We start from the raw sequence: 19,957 nt of genomic DNA, 5'->3' as shown, positions 1-19,957 counted from the left end.
TTTGCAGGCCTTGAACTTGGATCCTGTGCGATTAGTTCTGCTGTTCAGGCTGTTGGCGAAAATCTTGCTTCCCGGTCCAGTAGGTTTCTTTCTGCTGGTATGCCTGCCCCCCTTCAGTGCTCCAGTGGGCTTCTTTCAGCAGGTATATATGTCAGTGCTTTTTTTGTGTTTGATACAGTAAATTTAGGTTGTTATCTTGCACAAAAAGCTATGTAAAATGTTCTAGCATAAATTCAGTCATTGAATAAAAATATCAATCTATATGATAGATGAGACCAAGATATTGCTCTAGTTTTTTTTTTAATGTTTTGTCTGTATGGAGAGGTTTGAAATTTTCTCTGCTTATTCCAAAAATTTGTTGATTTATTTACTATCATTTGCATCCCAACTTGTGCAGCTCGCTATAATTATTTCAATAATCTATTTAATTTTTTAATAACAATAATTCAAAAAAGTAGAGCGACACTTTTTAAGCAAATGGTAGTTAATGCTTTGAAAGTGAGGTAGCTACTGCTTGAGCTGCCGCTGATTTCTGCAAGAAATATCTCCACCTTGGTCATTTAAGTAATTTAAACATCTTAGTTACTTACATGTTAATTTTTGTTGCTGAAATGCAAATTACCTGTTTTTTTTTTAAGTATTATGTAGGCTTTGTGTATGTTGCTTTGATGGAGACATTTTGTGGGTGCGTTGAGCTCCGAAAAGTTAAATTTAGCTGAAATGCAAAATGTGATGTTTCAAAGAGTTATTACCTCACCGATATGATGATGTCTTATAATAATCTTAAAATTCAATCACAGGAAAATATTATCCAGCGTACATTGGGCATGGTCGGCGTTCCACAGGTTTAGGTCAAACAGCTGACTTCACAGTGAAAAATGAACTTCCTCTAGCTTCTACTGCTGTGACTAGAGATTCTCTCAAACGAAAGTTAAACTTTCCTACCTGGGCTTCAATACAATGTCAGCGCAGGAAAATAATGCCACAATCTTCAGTGCAACAGTCTTCACCAGATCTACAGAATGCCCTGGGGCAGATTGCTACTACTGGCCATTCTATGCCAGCCTCTACTACCTTGATGAACGCTTATATCCCTAGTGTTGTAGAGAGGATTATGAATGCTAATTACCATACTAGGAATGCTACATGTCTCTCGTCTGAAGCAAAGACTGCTGGAGCCTATAATACAGCAAGGGTAACACCGTATTTTACAACTTCTGCAGCCACTCGTAATTCTTCTGCAGAGCTCTCTTTGGATATCCCCAGTTCAATGACGAGCTCTGCAGCTGCCCCTACGTATGCATCACCACCCATGGATGCAAGAGTTCCAATCACATCAACTAATTCACAGAGAGTCGCAGCAGCAGCTTTATCTTCTTCTAGACGTAGCGCGGCTGCTTTGCCTGCTTTTCGGAAGGCACATTTGCTTCAGACCAACTCAAATATGACTCGTCCTTCTCTGACTGACTGGAAAAAGTCTCTGCCTGCCTTGGCTGATTTGGCAAAGGAAGCTCCAGGTTTCAGAGCATCGCAAGTTCCTAGTTCAATGCCTCATATAAAGTTTCAAGGTATTTATGTGTATACTTCTCTTGCATCCTTCATTTACTAAGTTGTTTATTTGGCTTGAATTGGGGAAGTTTTAGCTTTTAAAGTTGCTTCTTGAAACGCATATACACTGTGATGGGCTTGTTATATGAGATGAACACTGTAACATTTTCCATAAGTATGAATTTTGTTGCCCATGTTTCAGAGCTTTCAACAAACACCTTTTTACTTGCTTTATTCACACTTATTATCTCAAGATTTTACTATCCAGAGCTTTTGATGAACTTTTTTCTTGTTTCTTTTTGGAAATGTATGTGTAGACCCTTGAGTGTTCTTTGTGGGAACCATTTTCTTTTTACTGTGGGAACCAGCCAGAGATAAGATTGATTTTGCTGATTATTCGGAAATCATGTGTCAATGTGGAAGATCCTCCCCCTTCCCCCCCCCCCCCCCCCCCCCTTTTTTTAATCTCGGATATCTTTATGTAGATTGTGCGTTGGAATTGGTTAATGGTACTGCCCATGCTGGGTTTTCTTTCATAATGTTGTAGGAGGCATCATACTCTACTTTCTACTTTGCTTTGTCTGATCCACTGAAATTTACTCCACTGATTCATTAGTGTAAATTCTATGGTCTCTTATTTGCTATTTGGTTTATTTTATTTAGCTAATGAAAACTATACAAAGTTTTCTTTTCTGTTCATGATAGTTTCTACAGAGCTGAGTATTGGCCCTTGGTGGCATGGTCCCCATATTAGCTTCACTCTGTTGATTCATGCATAATAATCTTTAGCTATCTTGAAATTTTTGAGCTTAAACTTTTTGTAACCTTTCCTGTCAATTTTTTTTAGCCATAATGCTTGCTGTGGGTTATGTGGTTTCAAGTTATTGTTGTGCTTGTTATCTTCCAGTGTGCATACTTACCCAATACAAGGAGTTACTTAAACGGTTTCTGCTTGCAGGTTTTGATCTCCCAACAGCTGGATATAAGTGTATGTTGTGCAAGAGTGACTTGTCACTTGCACCTGATGGCCCTATTCCACCAACTGTAACTACTCTACGTTGCGGCCACACCTTTCATGATTACTGTGTACAAGCTTTTACTCCAGAAGATCAGTCAGAAGATCCACCCTGCATTCCTTGTGCCATGGGTGAGACATGAATGTGACATGCTCTATTTTGATGAATTAGCCAGATGAATGCATATAGGATTCTTTGTACTAGTAGAAACGTATATATAGCTGAAATAGAGATTATGCATTCTTTTTTGTATCAGAAGAACATAGTGTACATCTTCAACCCTTAAAAAACAGAAGTTGTGTTACTGTTTGAAAGGAATAGTGAAGTTTCTTTCTTACCTTTGTTTTCCCCTTTTCCACGGTTTAGCCCTTGACTTTTTTATTTTCCCTTTTAATTTGTTATTGCTTCATTTTTTTTTTTCCACATGACTCACTCTCATGTGGTCCTTACTGTTACTTTTTCCCTTACTTTTTTTTTGGTCGAATTACTAGTATTGAGATTTATTATTACAGTTGGAGTAAACTGAGTAGAATTCTTGATTTCTGTATTTTTTTTTTTTTTTTAAAAAAAAAAAATTTAATTTTAAGAATTACTAATCGGGCAAAAAAAAAAAAAAAAAAAAAAAAAGTAAAAGAGGGAGGTGAGTTGGGCCATTTAATGGAACAATTTTCAACATAATATTTGGTCTTCCTTATTTTAGGGGTTAGCAATTTTTTTTTTTTTTTTTTTTTTTTTTTTTTTTTTGTAGTCTTTTTTGGGTTAGTCTAATTATTATTACTCTTTCCAATTGGAGACCTTAGAGTTTTTTTTCTAGGATCTACCAGAAACATCTTTTTTAGGATCTAAAATACAATAGTGATTTGAACTTTTCAGCAGTTACACAAATATCAATCAGTAAACAACCACCTACTTGTGGTGGTTCGGCCATGACACAAAGCTGCAATAAATCCTACTAAAAAAATTGCAAGGTGAGGCACCAAATTACACAGAAAAAAAAAAGTTGGTAACTAAGGCTGCTAGCTATTAGACATTTAGACGAATGACCAGTTCATAAACACAACAAAACAGATGCAGCAAGCATTATCTTCCAAATTCCACTTCTCGTGACGCCAGACAACCCATGCTCGACAGACATATACCCTGCATCATATTTAATGGACACAGCATCAGCAGTCAGCACCAACGTATGTATATCACATATAACAGGCTATTTTTTTTCCTTCAATAAAGGCACAAGTTTTGCAGGAAAATCAAACATTCAAACCTGCTGAAGAATCTGAGAGTGTCGTTCGTCCCTGGTCATCCCAAATCTTCCCCAGTGTGATGTCTTGCAGGGCAACCAAGTTTGCTTCAGATCAAACATGTCAAGACCTTCAAGGAGCAGCACATGATGGCATCAGAATGACGCCACAGAGTCTTGAGGACAACATCATTACCATCACTAAATGATTAGAGTAGCTCTACTCCCAAGAAGCATCTGTCAAGAAAGACAAATCCAATAAGCTTAACAGAATTTAAATCTGGCCTTGACCACCATATCCTTCCATGAAATTCTACAGGCAAATCTAGATGCATTTATGCATATACTATATTCTCACGCGTATTATTCCATACATCATACATTTTAATCAGAGTAATAATATGCACTTAAAAGCGACTACTAGATAAACTAACATATTCAATTTCAATCAATTACAGGACAATCTTTGGTCTAGCAAAAATGCAATAATTGCTACATCATCTAGTACTTCCTTGAATGACAGCAAGTAGTTAACATTCCAAAATCACATGATCTCTAGTACATTGATCAATAATCAATTATGATACATAAAGCGCTAAGTAAATTTGGCTCAAGCCTCTAATTGGGTACATAAGGAAGGCTTTTCCATTCCTATGCTACTTCCCCCTCTTCAGCTACCAGGATTTAACATACACTTCATCATTTAACACACTAAGTAGTGGATGACTGTGAGAGCCGAGAGCCTAATGAATCCAATGAACGGATCCCTCCCCTCCCCTTCCCCGCTCACTTCTCCCCTCCCTGCCCCCTGCCCAGCATACTGCCCCCATCCCCTGCAAGCACATTGTTCCCCTCCTGCCCCCTCCCCTGCACAATGCTTCCCACCCTACCCCCTTCCCTGAACAACGCTTCCCACCCTACCCCCATCCCTACACTGTTCCTCACGTATGCGTTTTAATCTCTCACTACAAGATAATACATTTTACTCCTTATTTTCACAATCAACACCATCCTAAAATAAATTTTATCAACCTAGGCAATTCCATTGGAAAAATAAATGTTTTCAAACCTGTATAACATTTAAGTCTTTGAAAAATAAAAAATGCAAGGCAATGAATCAAGGTTTTTCATAATTTTTCTTCAATTTTCTGAACAAGAAAAGTAGAGCACGTATATCACCAAAAAAAAAAAAACTTCAGAGTGACATTTTGGCATGCAAATTTAACCAAAAAATACAAAATTAAAACAAGAAATCAAAACCAGAAATTAGAGAATTAAAGAATTACCTGAAAAGAACAAGACACCTAGTAATAGACAGCACATGATTCAATTTGATTCTCCTCCTATCACCGAAATCACGAACAAATACCCACTGATGACGAAGATCAACAGAACACTACTTGATGAAAATCAAACCCATAAAACACCACCAATTAACAGGAAAAAAACCCGACTCCTAGAAACAAAAAATTGATTCTTTCCCCAAATTACCGAATTCAAGATCGACGCCATCGAGATCAACAACCCCAATACAGCCAATCAAAGATCCTCTTAAATTCCAGCAATATAAAAAAAATTCTGACCTAAAGATTTACCCAGATGAATAACTTAGAAGCCCAAATATAGGCTTCTGCAAAGTCGGCGATATTCTGGAACAGTCCTCCTTGTTGAATAATATCGTTGACTTGTCCAATCTCTTCTTCCGGTATCTCCCCCAAGAAAGTGACGCCATTCCAATTGAAATGTAAGCGGAGATCCAACAGAACCGTGGCAGCAACAATGCCATTCACAATTAACGCCGGTGCTGATATCAAGTTGCAATAGTGTAACGCCCGCATTCTTTCCGACCGCCGCAAAGCCTATTGACGATCACTTACCAACCTTTGCATCCCGTAAATTCTGCACCGTAAGTCACAGATAAACACTCCAAGATTCTCGATCAGATCAAGATGAGGATTCGGTAGATTTGATTCAATCAACAGATTATCGTATGAATTGTTATAATTGAACGATTTCGCCCAAATGCATTTGTAGAGCGACTATCTTCGGCAAGATTCAAAATATTATTCTGCAAATTCACATATACTGGAAGATGTTGCGCATGGTTTAGGAAATCCATTTTTGAAAGAGGTTTCAAAAAAGGGATTACAGGGTGGCGGCGGCGGTGGTGGCGGCGTCGGCGGCGGTTGGTTATGAAAGCGGGTCGGTGGTAGACTGTTGAGGGGGATTGACTTAACTTTTTTGACTGAAGAATATTGTTGAGTGCTTTCCCATAATAATGCTCTAACTATTACCAATTCCATAAATACAGCTACACTTTTATAATTTCCCAATCTACTGTCCACGTCACCATAAATGTATAAATCTGTTTTTTTTTTTTAATGGTTTAATACTAAACCGCTACTTGAGTTAGCGGTTTCCATTTCGGGGAAAACCGCCAACTCAAGTGGCGGTTTCCATTTTAGGTATAAAAAAATTAAGGGAATGAGTAACAGTGAAAATGTAGAATAATTGTTGAAAAATTAAATTAAGTACAATTATTCAGGGATGAATTAGATGCAAAATTAATTATTCTCCTCCAACCCAAACAACAAAAAATAAAAAACTAAATAAAATCTTGGTTAGGGAATAATTAGAGTAATCTGATTTTAAAGAGAAAATGGGAAGAACAATGAGGGATATATACAATAAACTCCTCCAAATTATTGGACATTGGTGGTGAAGGCGGCAAAGGCCGCGGCAGACGACGGTGGTGAAGGTGGAAGATCGGCAGTGGCGAAGGCGGAAGATGCGGTGGTGCTGAGTTTTAAAATTGACTGAAAAAATTGAGATAGGAATTTCAAGAAAATTGTTGGGTTTTGTAGTGTGTGGAGAGCGGTTCAAGGAGGCAAAGGAGAGCATAGCTTTGGAAGTTAAGCTATGGGTTGTTTGCTTGGTACAAAGCAACAACGAAAGGCAAGGGTTGACTTTAAATGGGCATATCTCAAGATATAGAAATGATATTGAGATGATTCAAGTTGGAGGTGATAGCTCGTCTCAAGAGCTTTCCAACGACTAGTCATAAGCTAAATTTGGCCAAGAAACGAGGAAGATATGGTTGTTTTACGAGAAGCTGTTTTGCAGGGGAAATCGGAGCGGCCGCTCCTCCGTAGAGGTTTTTTGCCATTTTCTTCCAGTTTAATGGTGAGTCCGCTCCTGTTCATTGGAGTGCCCGCTCCTTTCCAATGGAGCGCCCGCTCCACTGGGTTTCACGAGCCTCTGTTATTTCACGCTTGAGCCTTGGTTTTACGGTCTTGTTTTCTCCTTTGCTATTAACCTATAATCTTAGCCCTTGGATTATTTGCCTTGTATTTGGACTATATATACTCATGTATGTCATTAATTAGGTTATGATGTAAGATTGAAGAGAGAAAAAAAAAAAGGCCTCTTGAGATTAGTTCATCTTCTTAGGGTTTAAGAGAGTGAATTAAGAGAGGTGTGAGCTTTCATGGTGTATTGAGAGCTTGTAATCATCATCATCAAAGTTACTCCATAGTGGATTGGTGGGTTTCCTCCCGGCACTCGGGTTCCCACGGTAAATTCGTTCTTGTTTCTTTGCTTTACTTGTTTTTCGTTCTTCGTTGTTGTTGATTGTCGTTAATCATAAACTTGTTAGCACATTCGTAATCCTTTCAAAAATCCACCGAAGCTTCAATCATCCAAGCCCCAAAATCCCATGCCCAAATGGATTTAATTTGAAGATGGTAAAAGGAGAATGAAAATTGTAGATTGAATATGAGAGTAGTTTGAGTGAGAAGCCTCTTGGTTTTAACGACATAGAGAGAGAAAGTCAGAATGCAAGGTTTTATTTAATTTTGATATTGTGTGTAAACCGCTACTTGAAGTAGCGGTTTTCTTGGAAAAAAAATAAAAAAAAATATTTATTTAGATTGCTGACGTGGACATTAGATTGGGAATTGTTGAAAGAGTAGCTGTATTTATGGAATTATAAATCTTCCCAGCAATATTTAGGGAAAGCACTCAATATTGTTTGGCTTATTTGAGTTAATATAAAAAGTGGGTACTGAACTTTCATCAATGTTGTAAATTGGGTACTCATGTTTGGCTTGTGGCAAATTGGGTACTCATGTTTGGCTTGTGGCAAATTGGGTACTGTAACCAGCCTGAGACTACTTTTCCGGTGGTTTACTTGCTACAAGAGGTAAATAGCAAGTTAAATTGAAAATATATATATATATATATATTCTGCATAACAACACCCGAGGCTTCACTTCTCCGATCCCCACACAGAGCTAATAGCGCGGATAAACGAATAACGAAAGCTACTTCATCAATTGTACTTCATCACTAACATTAAAAAAAAAATACAGAGTAAAGAGAAGAAACAGAGGTCGCCATTAATTAAATGTGGCTTAACTGCAAACTTGCTGAAGGATAGCAAGTAATCTTTGGTTGTTTGACAGTCCAGCGGCCCAGCGGGTGCTACGGCGGCAGAGCTACCTATATTGTTGGCTAAGATCAAATCCTAGAACTATAGTTATCTTTTTTTTTCTTTTTCTTTTCCAAATTTCCTCTCCATCTCATATTGACGTTCTGTATCTACTGATTTTAGTTCCTCACCTCATCTCTCCTCTCCTCTGTCCAATCTGTAATTCTGGCAGTTTGGTGAGCATCTAGCAATTGAAGAATCAAAACCATCACCAATCTGAAAATCTGAAATAACAAGATACATTTAAATTAATATTAGAGAGATAAACTTTACAATGACAAAAAAATGCTACAATCTAGAGATGATAACAAATTTTTTTTTTTTTTTTTTTTTTTTTTTTTTTTTTTTTTGGGTGAGCAGATTATTTACAGAGAAATTCACAAATTGGCTTCGATCTTCTTTAGCTATGCCAGAAATCTTGAAAAAATTTGGAAGATCAAATTCATTACAAGATTTCTTATATTTGTGCACTGCTGCTTAATTGTGTAACGGCTACTTTTTCAAAGCTCTGAAATTGCTGAAATTAAAGTTTTTTTTTTTTTTTTCTTTTTGTTAAATTTAGTTCTTCTATGATGGTAACCGACTCTTACAGGTGAACAATCCGGCAGTACCAAAGTTCAGTACTCAATCTGCAACATTGCAAACATGAGTACCCAATTTGCAACTTTGTTGAAAGTTTAATACCCAGTTTTTATATTAACTCTGGCTTATTTATAGAAAATTTCGCGTGGATATTTTTGTGTTTATTGTAGAAGAGAGGAAGAGAATTAGAGACGTCACGTGTTTGAATCGAATTTAGCGATTTGGTTCGGATTTGATGATAAAGTATTGTGTTCAAATATATTTTGAATCAGTTTAGGTCAGGTCGTGTATGATTTTGACACCTTTAGATCCTGGTTTTTTGAGCTTCTGGGCAGGGCAGAGCCGAATCGAGCAGAGTAGAGCAGATTTCATTATTATTATTATTATTATTATTATTATTATAGCATTATTATTATAATCATTAAATATTATTATTAAATATTAATTATTATAATAATTATTATTATTAAATATTATTTGATAATTATTTTTATTATTAAATATTATTTAATTATTATTTTTATTATTATTATTATTATTATTAAAAATTAATAATTAGTATTATATTTAAATATTAGTTATTATCTTTAAATATTAATTTTTGTTATAAAAAATCAATTATTATTATTATTATTAAATATTAATTATTATTATTATTAAATATTATTAATAATTATTATTATTAATATTATAATTATTAAATATTAATTATTAATTATTATTATTATTAAATATTAATTATTATTATAATAATTCAATATTAAGTATTATTTTTAAGCAGAGCAGAGTAGGGTAGAGCAGATTTCAGCAGAGCAGATTTCAGCAGAGCAGAGAAGCTCTAACGAACAGGGCCTTAGTCTAATATATATATGTATCATGCACATATGACGATCCATAACTTTGACTAGGATGAGCAAAAAATGTTAGGGCACCCAAAACCGAAATCGAAATCCGTTAGGAAACCGCGGGTTTTCGGAACCTGAACCTGTACTTGATGTTTCGGTTTCGGGTAGTAAAATGGAGAGCTTGTACCAATAGGTTTCAGTTCAGGTTCCCAATTTTTTGGAACCAGGACCTGTAGGGTACCTTATAACCTAATAAAAGTATCACTTAAGTTCAATTATATACCAATTCTAAACTAATTTTAAAATAATAAATATCAAAATAACAATTATAAATATATGTATATTAAAAGACAGGGTACCCTAAATCGGAATCAGAACCTGCATGTTCCAGTTCTAATTCCCAATTTCCAATAACCTGTTCAACATATTTCAGTTTCAGTTTCGGTTCCCATTTTTAGGAATCTATTGCTATAGGTTTTGGTTCTATGAATTAACAAGTATCCTGGTATGTTGCACCCTTAATCAGATAGGGCCCGTTCTCTTCAGCTTACTTTCAGTTCAGTGTAGATAAGCTATTCCCGAGCTCAATTTAGATCCTTAAGGACTAAAATGACCTCTAAAATTTAATCGAATATTTTTCAACACGTAAACAATAAAAAAGTTAAATAGGGCTGTAATTTACAATTTATAAAAACGTTTGGACTGCAATTTGCAATTTGCAATTTTTTAAATTGCTACAATTTGCAAATTACTAATTTTAATGATTGTAATTTGCAAATTTTTCTAATATTAATGAAGGACTAAAATGCGATAAAAACAATTAATGAGGCAGATCATCAATGCATTATGAATCCTGCCCCTCTGCTTTAGAGATCATCATTGTTGTTGGTCCAAACTCCAAAGCACCAATATACTGCAGTAAACGAATATAGCTCAAAAGTTTTCTGATGACATTACTCAAAATATAGACGCTTCTAGACCCATTATAAGCTGCTGATTCTTAATGGTGTCCGAAACAAAGAGCACACTTTTCTGAGGGAAAAAAAGGGACCTTAGAAGTAATAACACTTATTCAAGACTAGACATACATTTATACAGTCGATTCTCCAAAACTATCCCATTTTAGAGTAGCACAAGTACAGTATACAAAACCGTTGAGCATAAAGCTGATGCAACTAAAATTTATATACAGCAGAATTTTATTTATAAATGCAATCTAATTACGTTGTTCATATATATATTTTAAACAAAAAAAAAAAAAAAAAAAATCAAAAAATCATAAATGGAGCAATCCAGCTAGCTCAACCTCTGGCTTTAAGTTCTGCAAGTCTCCTAGATAAGTCATTCTCGTCAACTGTCTCATCTGTCTTTGTTGGAACAGGATGGGCAGCAGGCTGTGGAAGACCAACTGATACCTCCAAACCATAATCATCAGCCACTTGCTGCATCAAACTGTTGACGTCTGTTTCAGGAGTGGAAAGAGAAGTTGATCCAGCCATAGAACTCTCCATAAACTCTGCTTGAACCTCCATATTGACAAATTGCTTCTCAAATTGATCCATTGTTTCTGACATCTTTTGCAAGTTGCCTGTATATTCGGAGATAAAATCAGAACATGTGAAGAGAAAAGAAAGTAAGATGTGTATAATACAAATCAATTCTCCAAAGAACAGGGAAAAAGGGGAGGTGTTTCAGGGTCACAGAATTAGGCAATCTAAAAAGAAGAAATGAGAGTCATATTAAGAAAACTCAAGCACTAATCAAAGCATTTTTTCGTTTTCCAAAATTTTCCATATTATTTAAGATATAAAAACATTTAAAACCAAAAAAAAAGTAAATAAATAAAGAAAAAACCCTTACCATGCTAGTTTACAAGCCAGAAACAATTAGTTCACCTATTATTTTCATTTTAAGAGAGAATCTAATATACTTAGACTATATAAACTGACAAAAGGTAATGCTTTTATCCTAGTTTAATCACAAAAGATATAACAGCCAACAAATGCACAAAAACGATGGCAAAGCCTGCATGATTTCTTAATATATGCAAGTAGCTTGACAAATCTCATACTATCACTTAGCCAAAGCCTCAAGTAGCTGCTAGGAAGTAAGAAAACAAATTTTACTCAAGATATATACCTGAGATTTATTATATTGCTATCGATTAAATACATGTCATACTACTCCAATATAATGTTTTCTAACAGAAGCAGAGGAAAAGAGAAATAGAGAACCACTTTAGTAATATATGGAGTAATAAGTAACTCAAACTCATGAGCAAGAAAAACTTAAAAAGCCAAGCTAGCTCCTGATGTTTAATGTTGAAGAGGATTTCAATTGAATGCCAAAACTCAATATATTTTATACCAAAGCCAGAGAATAAAATAGCCGAGAGATACAACATAAAACTTTAACAATTGTTGCTATATATAATAACACCTGCTACTTTACACACCAATCAACTCCTAGGCTAATCTGGCTTGCTTGCAAAAAGTAGGAGGCTTGACTAAGATAGCAACAAATAAATAAAGATATTTAATGGTTGGAGCATTACATTGCATATTCTCCAAATATGATACTCTGACTATTTGAAAGCGTCAGGATACTATGAAGAATTGTGAATCTGACCCTTGAAGTTGACAATTTAGAAGCAAAATACTAGATAACAAGATTGTCAAAATCCTATAATTTACACTACCTAACTCAATTGTTAGAAAGTAATTCCTCCATACTACCATTTTCTATTAACTAAATTTGGAGAACAAAAGCGAATTCCAGGAGAAACAAGATTCCTACAAGTCTAAGTCCTCTACAGCACCCCCAACTACACTAATATTCACACTGAACGATGTTTCAAAGCTAAATCGCAGTCCCAACACTTTGATTCTGAATATATAAATTGGAATTTCACAAAGCTAGCAACCGTCTCCAAATCCTATTATCAGTGAAATTCGACCACACGAACTTCACACCAATGCTTCCAATTGATGAATTGAATAAAACGATACAATTACCACAAAAATCGAAGCATTCCCACAGGTTTACTAGACTTAATACTCTGTTTCCACACTATCTGTAAACAAGGTTTCAAACAATATTTTCTCTAATATCGATATGAGTATATGACTTATACCATCTGATGAGTACATCATAGACTTTATAAATCTAAAACCAGGAATCGTAAACCCGGCAGTAATAGCAAACCGGCTCGTAGCAGGAATAATACATTCATCCTTCATACTCATAATCTAAAACAAAAACCCGGCAGTAATAGCAAACCGGCTCTTAGCAGGAATAATACATTCATCCTTCACACTCATAATCTAAAACAAAATCCATCTCACAATAGCCACAAACTAATTGACAATTTGAGCGTATATGTAAATATATAATAACTCATTCAAAATTATGTTTTAAGAAGCCGGAATTATTGTAGCTGATCAATCATCCCATAAATTCAATCCCCAAATCAATTTCAAAATTCAAAATTCATTAAAATAAAATCAAAATCAAAGGCAAAAATACCAAGGAGAAAACGAAATTACCAGTAGTAAGGGAAGAATTGAGGGATTTAACAATGGAACCCATAGATTTGGAAACAGTTTGCATCTTAGCCTGAGTATCAAGGCGCGCAACAACCGCATCAAGTCGAGAAGAAAGACGAAGGTAATTCATCTGTTCATTGCGCTTACGAATTGCGTTTTCTGCGCAAATTCTTGCACCGTCAGTGTTACCCTTTTCCATGGCTTTTTTGATCTTGAGTTTTTGAGCTTTCTCTTCTTTTTCGCACTTTTTGGCTTGCCTGAGAAGGGATTTTGAGGTGAATTTCAAATCCATGATTTGATTCATCAGTTTCTCTGTGCTTCCTCCCATGGCGGATGATTGATTGATGGGTTGATTGACGAAGTTGATGATTTTAGGGTTTTTATTAGGGTTTGAGGAGAGAAATTGGGGATTTTACGCGGAAATTGAGTTTCAGGGGTTTGGGGAGGAAGGTGACTTGAAAATTTCGTGTACTCGTATGAGATTTTCTTAATTAGGAAGTAATGTCAAAAAAAAATAAATAATAAAATAAAAAAATTGTTAAATGTGAAAAGGACAATTAAGTCGACCATTTTTTTGTTATAAACTTATAATACTTCGTACTCCCTCCGTTTCATAATGTTATTCCCAATCTTTTAACTCTTAAAAATGAGAGGGAATATTCTAAATTTCTCTCTACATATAATAACAAACATAGTCATATGAGATATAGTTTTATTTGTCTCGATGAGTACTTTATTAATATCTAATTTTTATAATTTTTTCTTGTGTGATATTAAAGATATTTGCAATTAAAAATTTGCATCAATATACGTAAATGAGACTAACATTATAAAACGGGGGGAGTATGTTTTTTTAGTTGACACATTTTGTTGTTTTTTAAGTAATGTTTGTACACAAATTTAATTAAGGAATTTGTGTGAATAGAAAGTCACAACGTATCAATTAATAAAAAACGGAGGTAATAATACAACATGTCTTGTATAAGGTAGATTTACGCTGTTTTTATTATAAGACGGAGTAACTTTAACAATATTTATGATAACTTTAATTTCTTTAGGATAACTTTAAATTTGCAATTCATGTATGGTTAAAGCTTTTCTTCGGATTTCAGAAGATCATAGGATACAAAATGATTTATTTAGAAAATTTTGATTTTGACCACCACAAAAAAACAATATTGTTTGTTACCACCAAACTTGTAAAATTTTTATTTACCGAGTAATAAAAACTAGAACTTGTTTTTTCCCTCAATCACATGATCTTGTGAAATCCGGAGAGAAGTTTAAGCACTAAATATCCCTTTCTTGCTTATTCCCCTTTTTGATTTTACTTGTTTAGCATACTTTTCATAATCCAAAAAAGAAAACCTTTTGAGAAAAGTCATACCTCATACAATGTGATTTAACTCTAATGATTTATTTATTTATTTGATTATGAATGTATTTACATGTATATATGCGGAATTTCTTTTGTGAAAAAAAGACAAAGTTTGTGTAAATAATAATACAGGTATTATTGGTAAAATATTATAGGTATTATTGGTAAAATAACACAACGAGTTAAGGTTGAATTAAATAAGTAAATAACATATTGTTTTAGCAAAATAACACAAGATTCAAGCAAAATAACATAAAAATAACTGTAGGAGTATATAATACTAATTGATCTTTCCACCTCTCGAAAGCAGTTCTTCGAGTTCGAATATCTTCTTATGGGAAGTCTCCAATCGGCTGTTTGTTAGCTGCAACTCTAAATTACTAGAAGAAACTTCATTCTGTACCTTCTGTAAATCAGCTACAGCTTTATAAACTTGTTGATTCTGCATACTTTGAACCTTCACTTTCAATTCTTCATTTTCCTTCTTACAACTAAAAAGTTGTTCCTTCGAAAATTCCCACACGATTTTCGTTGTTTCTAACTCAAACATAGTACAAGAAAGTTGGTGTTGTACCTTTTGCAACTCCATTTCTTAGTATTTGTAATCTTTCTTATTAGAACTAGTAACTTGATCCTGAAGCTCCTTTACCTCTTCTTTGGACAACTCCAACTTAGTTTTCGTCGCATTTAATTCAAATTCCTTTACACTAAGTTGATTACGTACCTTTTGTAGCTCCAATTTCTCCCACATAGATTCTTTTATCTCAGTTCCATATATGATCAGTTTATCTTTCCTCAAATCAATGTCGCGGATTAAACTGTAACTTGACTCTCCTTTGATGGACAACATCCTATAAACATATGATCCTTGGTCAAAAGCAGCAGAAATATAAGTATCAGGGGTTTCGTCTAGCTTGTATGTGATCATCTTTTCGGATTCACAATGATAATAGAGTTATGTTTTAGGAAGCTAGCATTCGATTCGATTCTTGGCTAAATTGAAAGCTTATTGAGGTGATGTGGGGAAGGATTTTTAATTTTTAATTTTTTTTTTTTTTTTTTTTTTTTTTTTTTTTTTTTTTTTGTGATTAAAGCGATCTTCTTGTTAGATTGCATGAAAACTCCTCAAATTGGAGTCAATGGTAATATAGAGGGTTACAAAGTACGAGTCCTAAATGTGTTAGGAAACCTTGGAATATAAGTAGAAAATAATATATTCTAAATCAATGACAAATATTATCATTCCATAATATCTATCAGTTCTTCTCTTTATTATTATCAGTAAAAATCAATAAATTAAAGAACATACTACGTATATTATAAAAAACTAGATTAAGTCTCGTGTCATGTATGGTTTTTTCACTTTTTGTTATAAAGTATCAATTAAAACTATATTTAAATATAAAAATAATTTGGTCCAAAATTTATTTCTTATTTTATCCCAAATCAAGCTAGCAACTTAAAATATTATTTTTTATCTTTAATTTTATGAATACATATTATATTTTTTATTCGAGCTTTCTTCTATTTCAATCCCTGATGATATATATATATTTTTTATTTCACATTTAATAATTTTTCATTCACCAATTATGTTAGGTTGAAAGATATATATATATATATATATATATATATATATATATATATATATATATATATATATATATATATATATATATATATATATATATATATATATATATATATATATATATATATATCATTTTTCTTTACTATAAATGATCACTATATATTTAGAAGTAATTACTTGTATAGGATTATAGGAATTTATATAAAGATATGATTAGAAATCTAAGTTGGTAAATATATTATTTTATAATTTTTTTCCCTAAATTTTAGAAGAAAATATTTTGCATATATTCTCTAGCAATATTTGTTAAGTTTTTTTTAAAAAAAATAAAAAAAATATATTAAGGATACACCAGAAAATGACACGTGTCATTGTTGGTGTGTCTTTTAATATTTTACTAGGTTAGATCCCGTGCCATGCACAGTGATCTATAGTATAAACTAAATTAGTCCCGTGCGATGCACGACATAAAAAATTTCTTTGAAATAAATATATTTTATATATGTACCTCATATGAGAAAAAAAAAATATATAGATACAAAACCATTAATTGCAAAGGTATTTAGATCTAAATAAATTTGAAGATAGTAAAAATTTAACCGAATTATACAATACGGAGTACTCTTAAACATAGAGTAATTATATTTGGAATCCAGATAGTTTTTTATCAATCCATAATAATGTAAAAAAAATAAATAGAAATAACATATTATAATAATTGTCTTCAAAAAAATATACTTCTTATATATAATTTAATAATTTAAGGTAAAAATAAGAAGGTTTCAAAAAAATAAGTAAAAATAAAAATAAGAATATGATGTCAGTAATTGATTTAGGCGGAAAATTTTTTTACCACAACTTGACACCTGTACAATTTAAATAGGGGATGATGTCAGCGGTTGTTACTTTAGTTATATTTATAGATTAGTTATTGATATGGAGTATCTTTCAAAAAAAATTACTATATCGGAATAATTAACATAATTAATAATAAAAATATTTCATCAAATGCTACTAAGAGAGTACATAAGATATCTTTGGTATCATTGTTACTATCATATATATATATATATATATATATATATATATATATATATATATATATATATATATATATATATATATATATATATATATATATATATATATATATATATATATATATATATATATATATATATATATATTTTGTTATATTTGGCATATTATTATCTTTGATTTGAACCCGTCAAAATAAATAAATAAACATTTGAAACCTTTTTAGAATCTTTATTTACGGAGTATATCACAGTATCAAGTGAATATGTTAATCTTTAATATTAGGCAAACTTGGTATAAACCACCTTTTTTGTCCAACTTTTTTGAAAAAAATCACATTTTATGTTTTTTTTTTTTACTAAACTGCCTTTTAAGTACCTGGGTTTTTTATTGCACCACCCCTATTTCAAATCTAACGGATTGCATCTCAACCATTTACTTCCAAATCAACAACCACATCAAAACCTTCCCTTCCATCTCAATCATCCACTTCAATTACCTTAGTTTAGGGTTTGAGAATGAACAAAGACTACAATTTAATTTGTGTAGCAAAATTAGGTTTGATTTTTTTAGAGCTTTCCTCAATTTAGTCATGCATTTACATAGAGGGAAGAATCGAATGTTTTTGGAGGAAAAAAGTAAATGATTTAGGAGGGAAAAGCACAAGTCGTAGGCCGCTTTAACGTCTCAGTTAAATTTTTCGTCAAAATTTAAAATAGGGGTGGTGCAATAAAAAATTTAGGTACTTAAAAGGTGGTTTAGTAAAAAAAAAAAAATTAAAGGTGGTTTTTTCAAAAAAGTTGGTCAAAAAAGATGGTTTATACCAATTTTCCCTTAATATTACTTTTTATTTTTAAAAAAGAAACTTTAAATATTCTTTTTTTTTTTTTGAGTAAAACCTTTAATATTCCTTTGAAACACTATAAATATATGTATTCTTTCTTTCATAAATAAAATTAAGTATTTGGCATGATATCTTTGATTTGATACGTAGTACTAACGTTTAAACCCATGAAAAAAAAAAACAAAAGGTTTTGTGTGAGACCGGACTCACGTGAGACCGGGCTCAATAACAAAAGACCAACAAAAAGGCGCGGGTAAACTAAACCCGATCGCGAGGCTCGCGACACCAACTCTGCCTTAGTATTGCTTCTTCCTCCATTTTCTTGGATTGTTTTTCATCATTGTTGATACTCCGAAGAAGAAGGTTGAGCTTTGAAGATCGGCTTCCGAGTCTAGATCGAGAAACTACGATTCTTTGATACTTCAACCTTTCTCTCTCCTACAACAACTAAAAATGAAATTATAGGAGAGAGAAAATCGGATCAAAAATCTGGTTTTTCATTTGATTTCTGAACTATTTACTTCATTATGCTTTCACCATTCGAATTTATCGATTCCAGAAAACTTGTTTTGTAAATAAATGTTAATTGTTACCTAATATAGTTATGAAGAAATTACATGCCTTGTAAATCTTTAGCTTTCTTGTTATTTCAGAAGATAATGTCAGTGGGTACTCACATAATCATCAACTTCTCCCCCTTTTTGCTAAAGCTAAAAACAAATGATGAATGAAGCTGTAAATGTCCTTCACATGTGTTAATATTCAAATACATGACACTAATATTCTTATACATGACACTAATATTTTAATACCTGACAATAATATTATAATACATGACACTAATATTCTTATATCTGACAATAATATTCTTATACATGACACTAATATTCTTATACATGACACTAATATTTTAATATCTGACAATAATATTCTAATACATGACACTAATATATTTTATATCTGACAATAATATTCTTATACATGACACTAATATTTTAATATCTGACAATAATATTCTAGTACATGACACTAATATTCTTATACCTGACAATAATATTCTTATAAATGACACTAATATTTTAATATCTGACAATAATATTCTAATACATGACACTAATATTCCTAACACCTAACCATACTAATCTATTACCAAATAAAAGATTCCTAACACTTGACCATACTAATTTTTTACCTAACAAAATAAACCTAATACCTGACTATAATAACCAAATATCTGACATTAATTACTTAATATCTGACATTTAAAATATGTCTAACAATAATATTCTAATATCTGACATTGATATTCTAATATATGACAATAATAATATTCTAATATCAAACCTTACAAGTTTACTATCATGCAAACATTAAAAGTTTAATGTTTGACATCAAAAGTTTTATATTTGACATTATAAGTTTTATATCAAACATTAAAAGGTTAATATCTGACATTAAAAACTTAATATCTGACATTTCTTGTAAAATATGTTACTCCGATACTACATACTCTAAAAAGCTTGATCAGTTAATGAAGTTTTACTGCACATAATGCAATTCAAGTTGTATGAATACTTTTTAATGGACTATTCTTGTAAAATACATCTATATATGTATGGGATGACTCAGAGTATATTTCGCTTCATATTGCCGATAAAGTAGCCGAGCTTCTATTTGGGAACATCAGTGTAGAAAATTAGTACAAGTCATATAAGTTCTTGACGAAGAATAGAATTTGAGAAAATCGCCGCCATTGTTGAGAGTCCTTTCATAGTTGAAGGTTTGCAGAAGAAAGCAACAGAGATGAAGAAGAAGAAGAAGAATAAGAATTGAAGAAGAAT

At 32.4% G+C, this 19,957-nt stretch overlaps 1 protein-coding gene and 1 long non-coding RNA gene across 2 annotated transcripts; both read right to left on the bottom strand.

The window, feature by feature from the left end:
• Positions 1 to 3,429: 3,429 nt before the first annotated feature.
• LOC145587890 (uncharacterized) lies at positions 3,430 to 6,059 on the bottom strand. Its single transcript, XR_014101476.1, has 3 exons — positions 5,091 to 6,059; positions 3,829 to 4,041; positions 3,430 to 3,704 (listed from the first exon to the last, which is right to left on the bottom strand). It is a non-coding gene; the product is annotated as an uncharacterized LOC145587890 (long non-coding RNA).
• Positions 6,060 to 10,805: 4,746 nt separating this feature from the next.
• On the bottom strand, positions 10,806 to 13,737 carry LOC145587889 (ESCRT-related protein CHMP1B-like). The gene is made up of 2 exons (XM_081644551.1): positions 13,266 to 13,737; positions 10,806 to 11,308 (listed from the first exon to the last, which is right to left on the bottom strand). The coding sequence occupies exons 1-2, from the start codon at positions 13,591 to 13,593 to the stop codon at positions 11,022 to 11,024; spliced, it is 615 nt and encodes a 204-aa protein (XP_081500677.1). The 5' UTR covers positions 13,594 to 13,737; the 3' UTR covers positions 10,806 to 11,021.
• Between the last annotated feature and the right edge of the window lie 6,220 nt (positions 13,738 to 19,957).

Source organism: Chenopodium album, chromosome 17 (assembly GCF_948465745.1).
Source record: "Chenopodium album chromosome 17, dcCheAlbu1.1, whole genome shotgun sequence".
Lineage (NCBI taxonomy): Eukaryota > Viridiplantae > Streptophyta > Magnoliopsida > Caryophyllales > Amaranthaceae > Chenopodium > Chenopodium album.
Note: the sequence above shows the minus strand (reverse complement) of the source record. Positions and strands in the feature narration are given on the sequence as shown.

What these genes read in the sequence shown, in the direction of transcription:
- LOC145587889 (XM_081644551.1), bottom strand. Translation starts at nt 13,593, where the DNA reads ATGGGAGGAAGCACAGAGAAACTGATGAATCAAATCATGGATTTGAAA. An exon ending in CAATTCTTCCCTTACTACTG is followed by an intron (nt 11,309 to 13,265) that starts GTAATTTCGTTT and finishes CCGAATATACAG; the next exon opens with GCAACTTGCAAAAGATGTCA.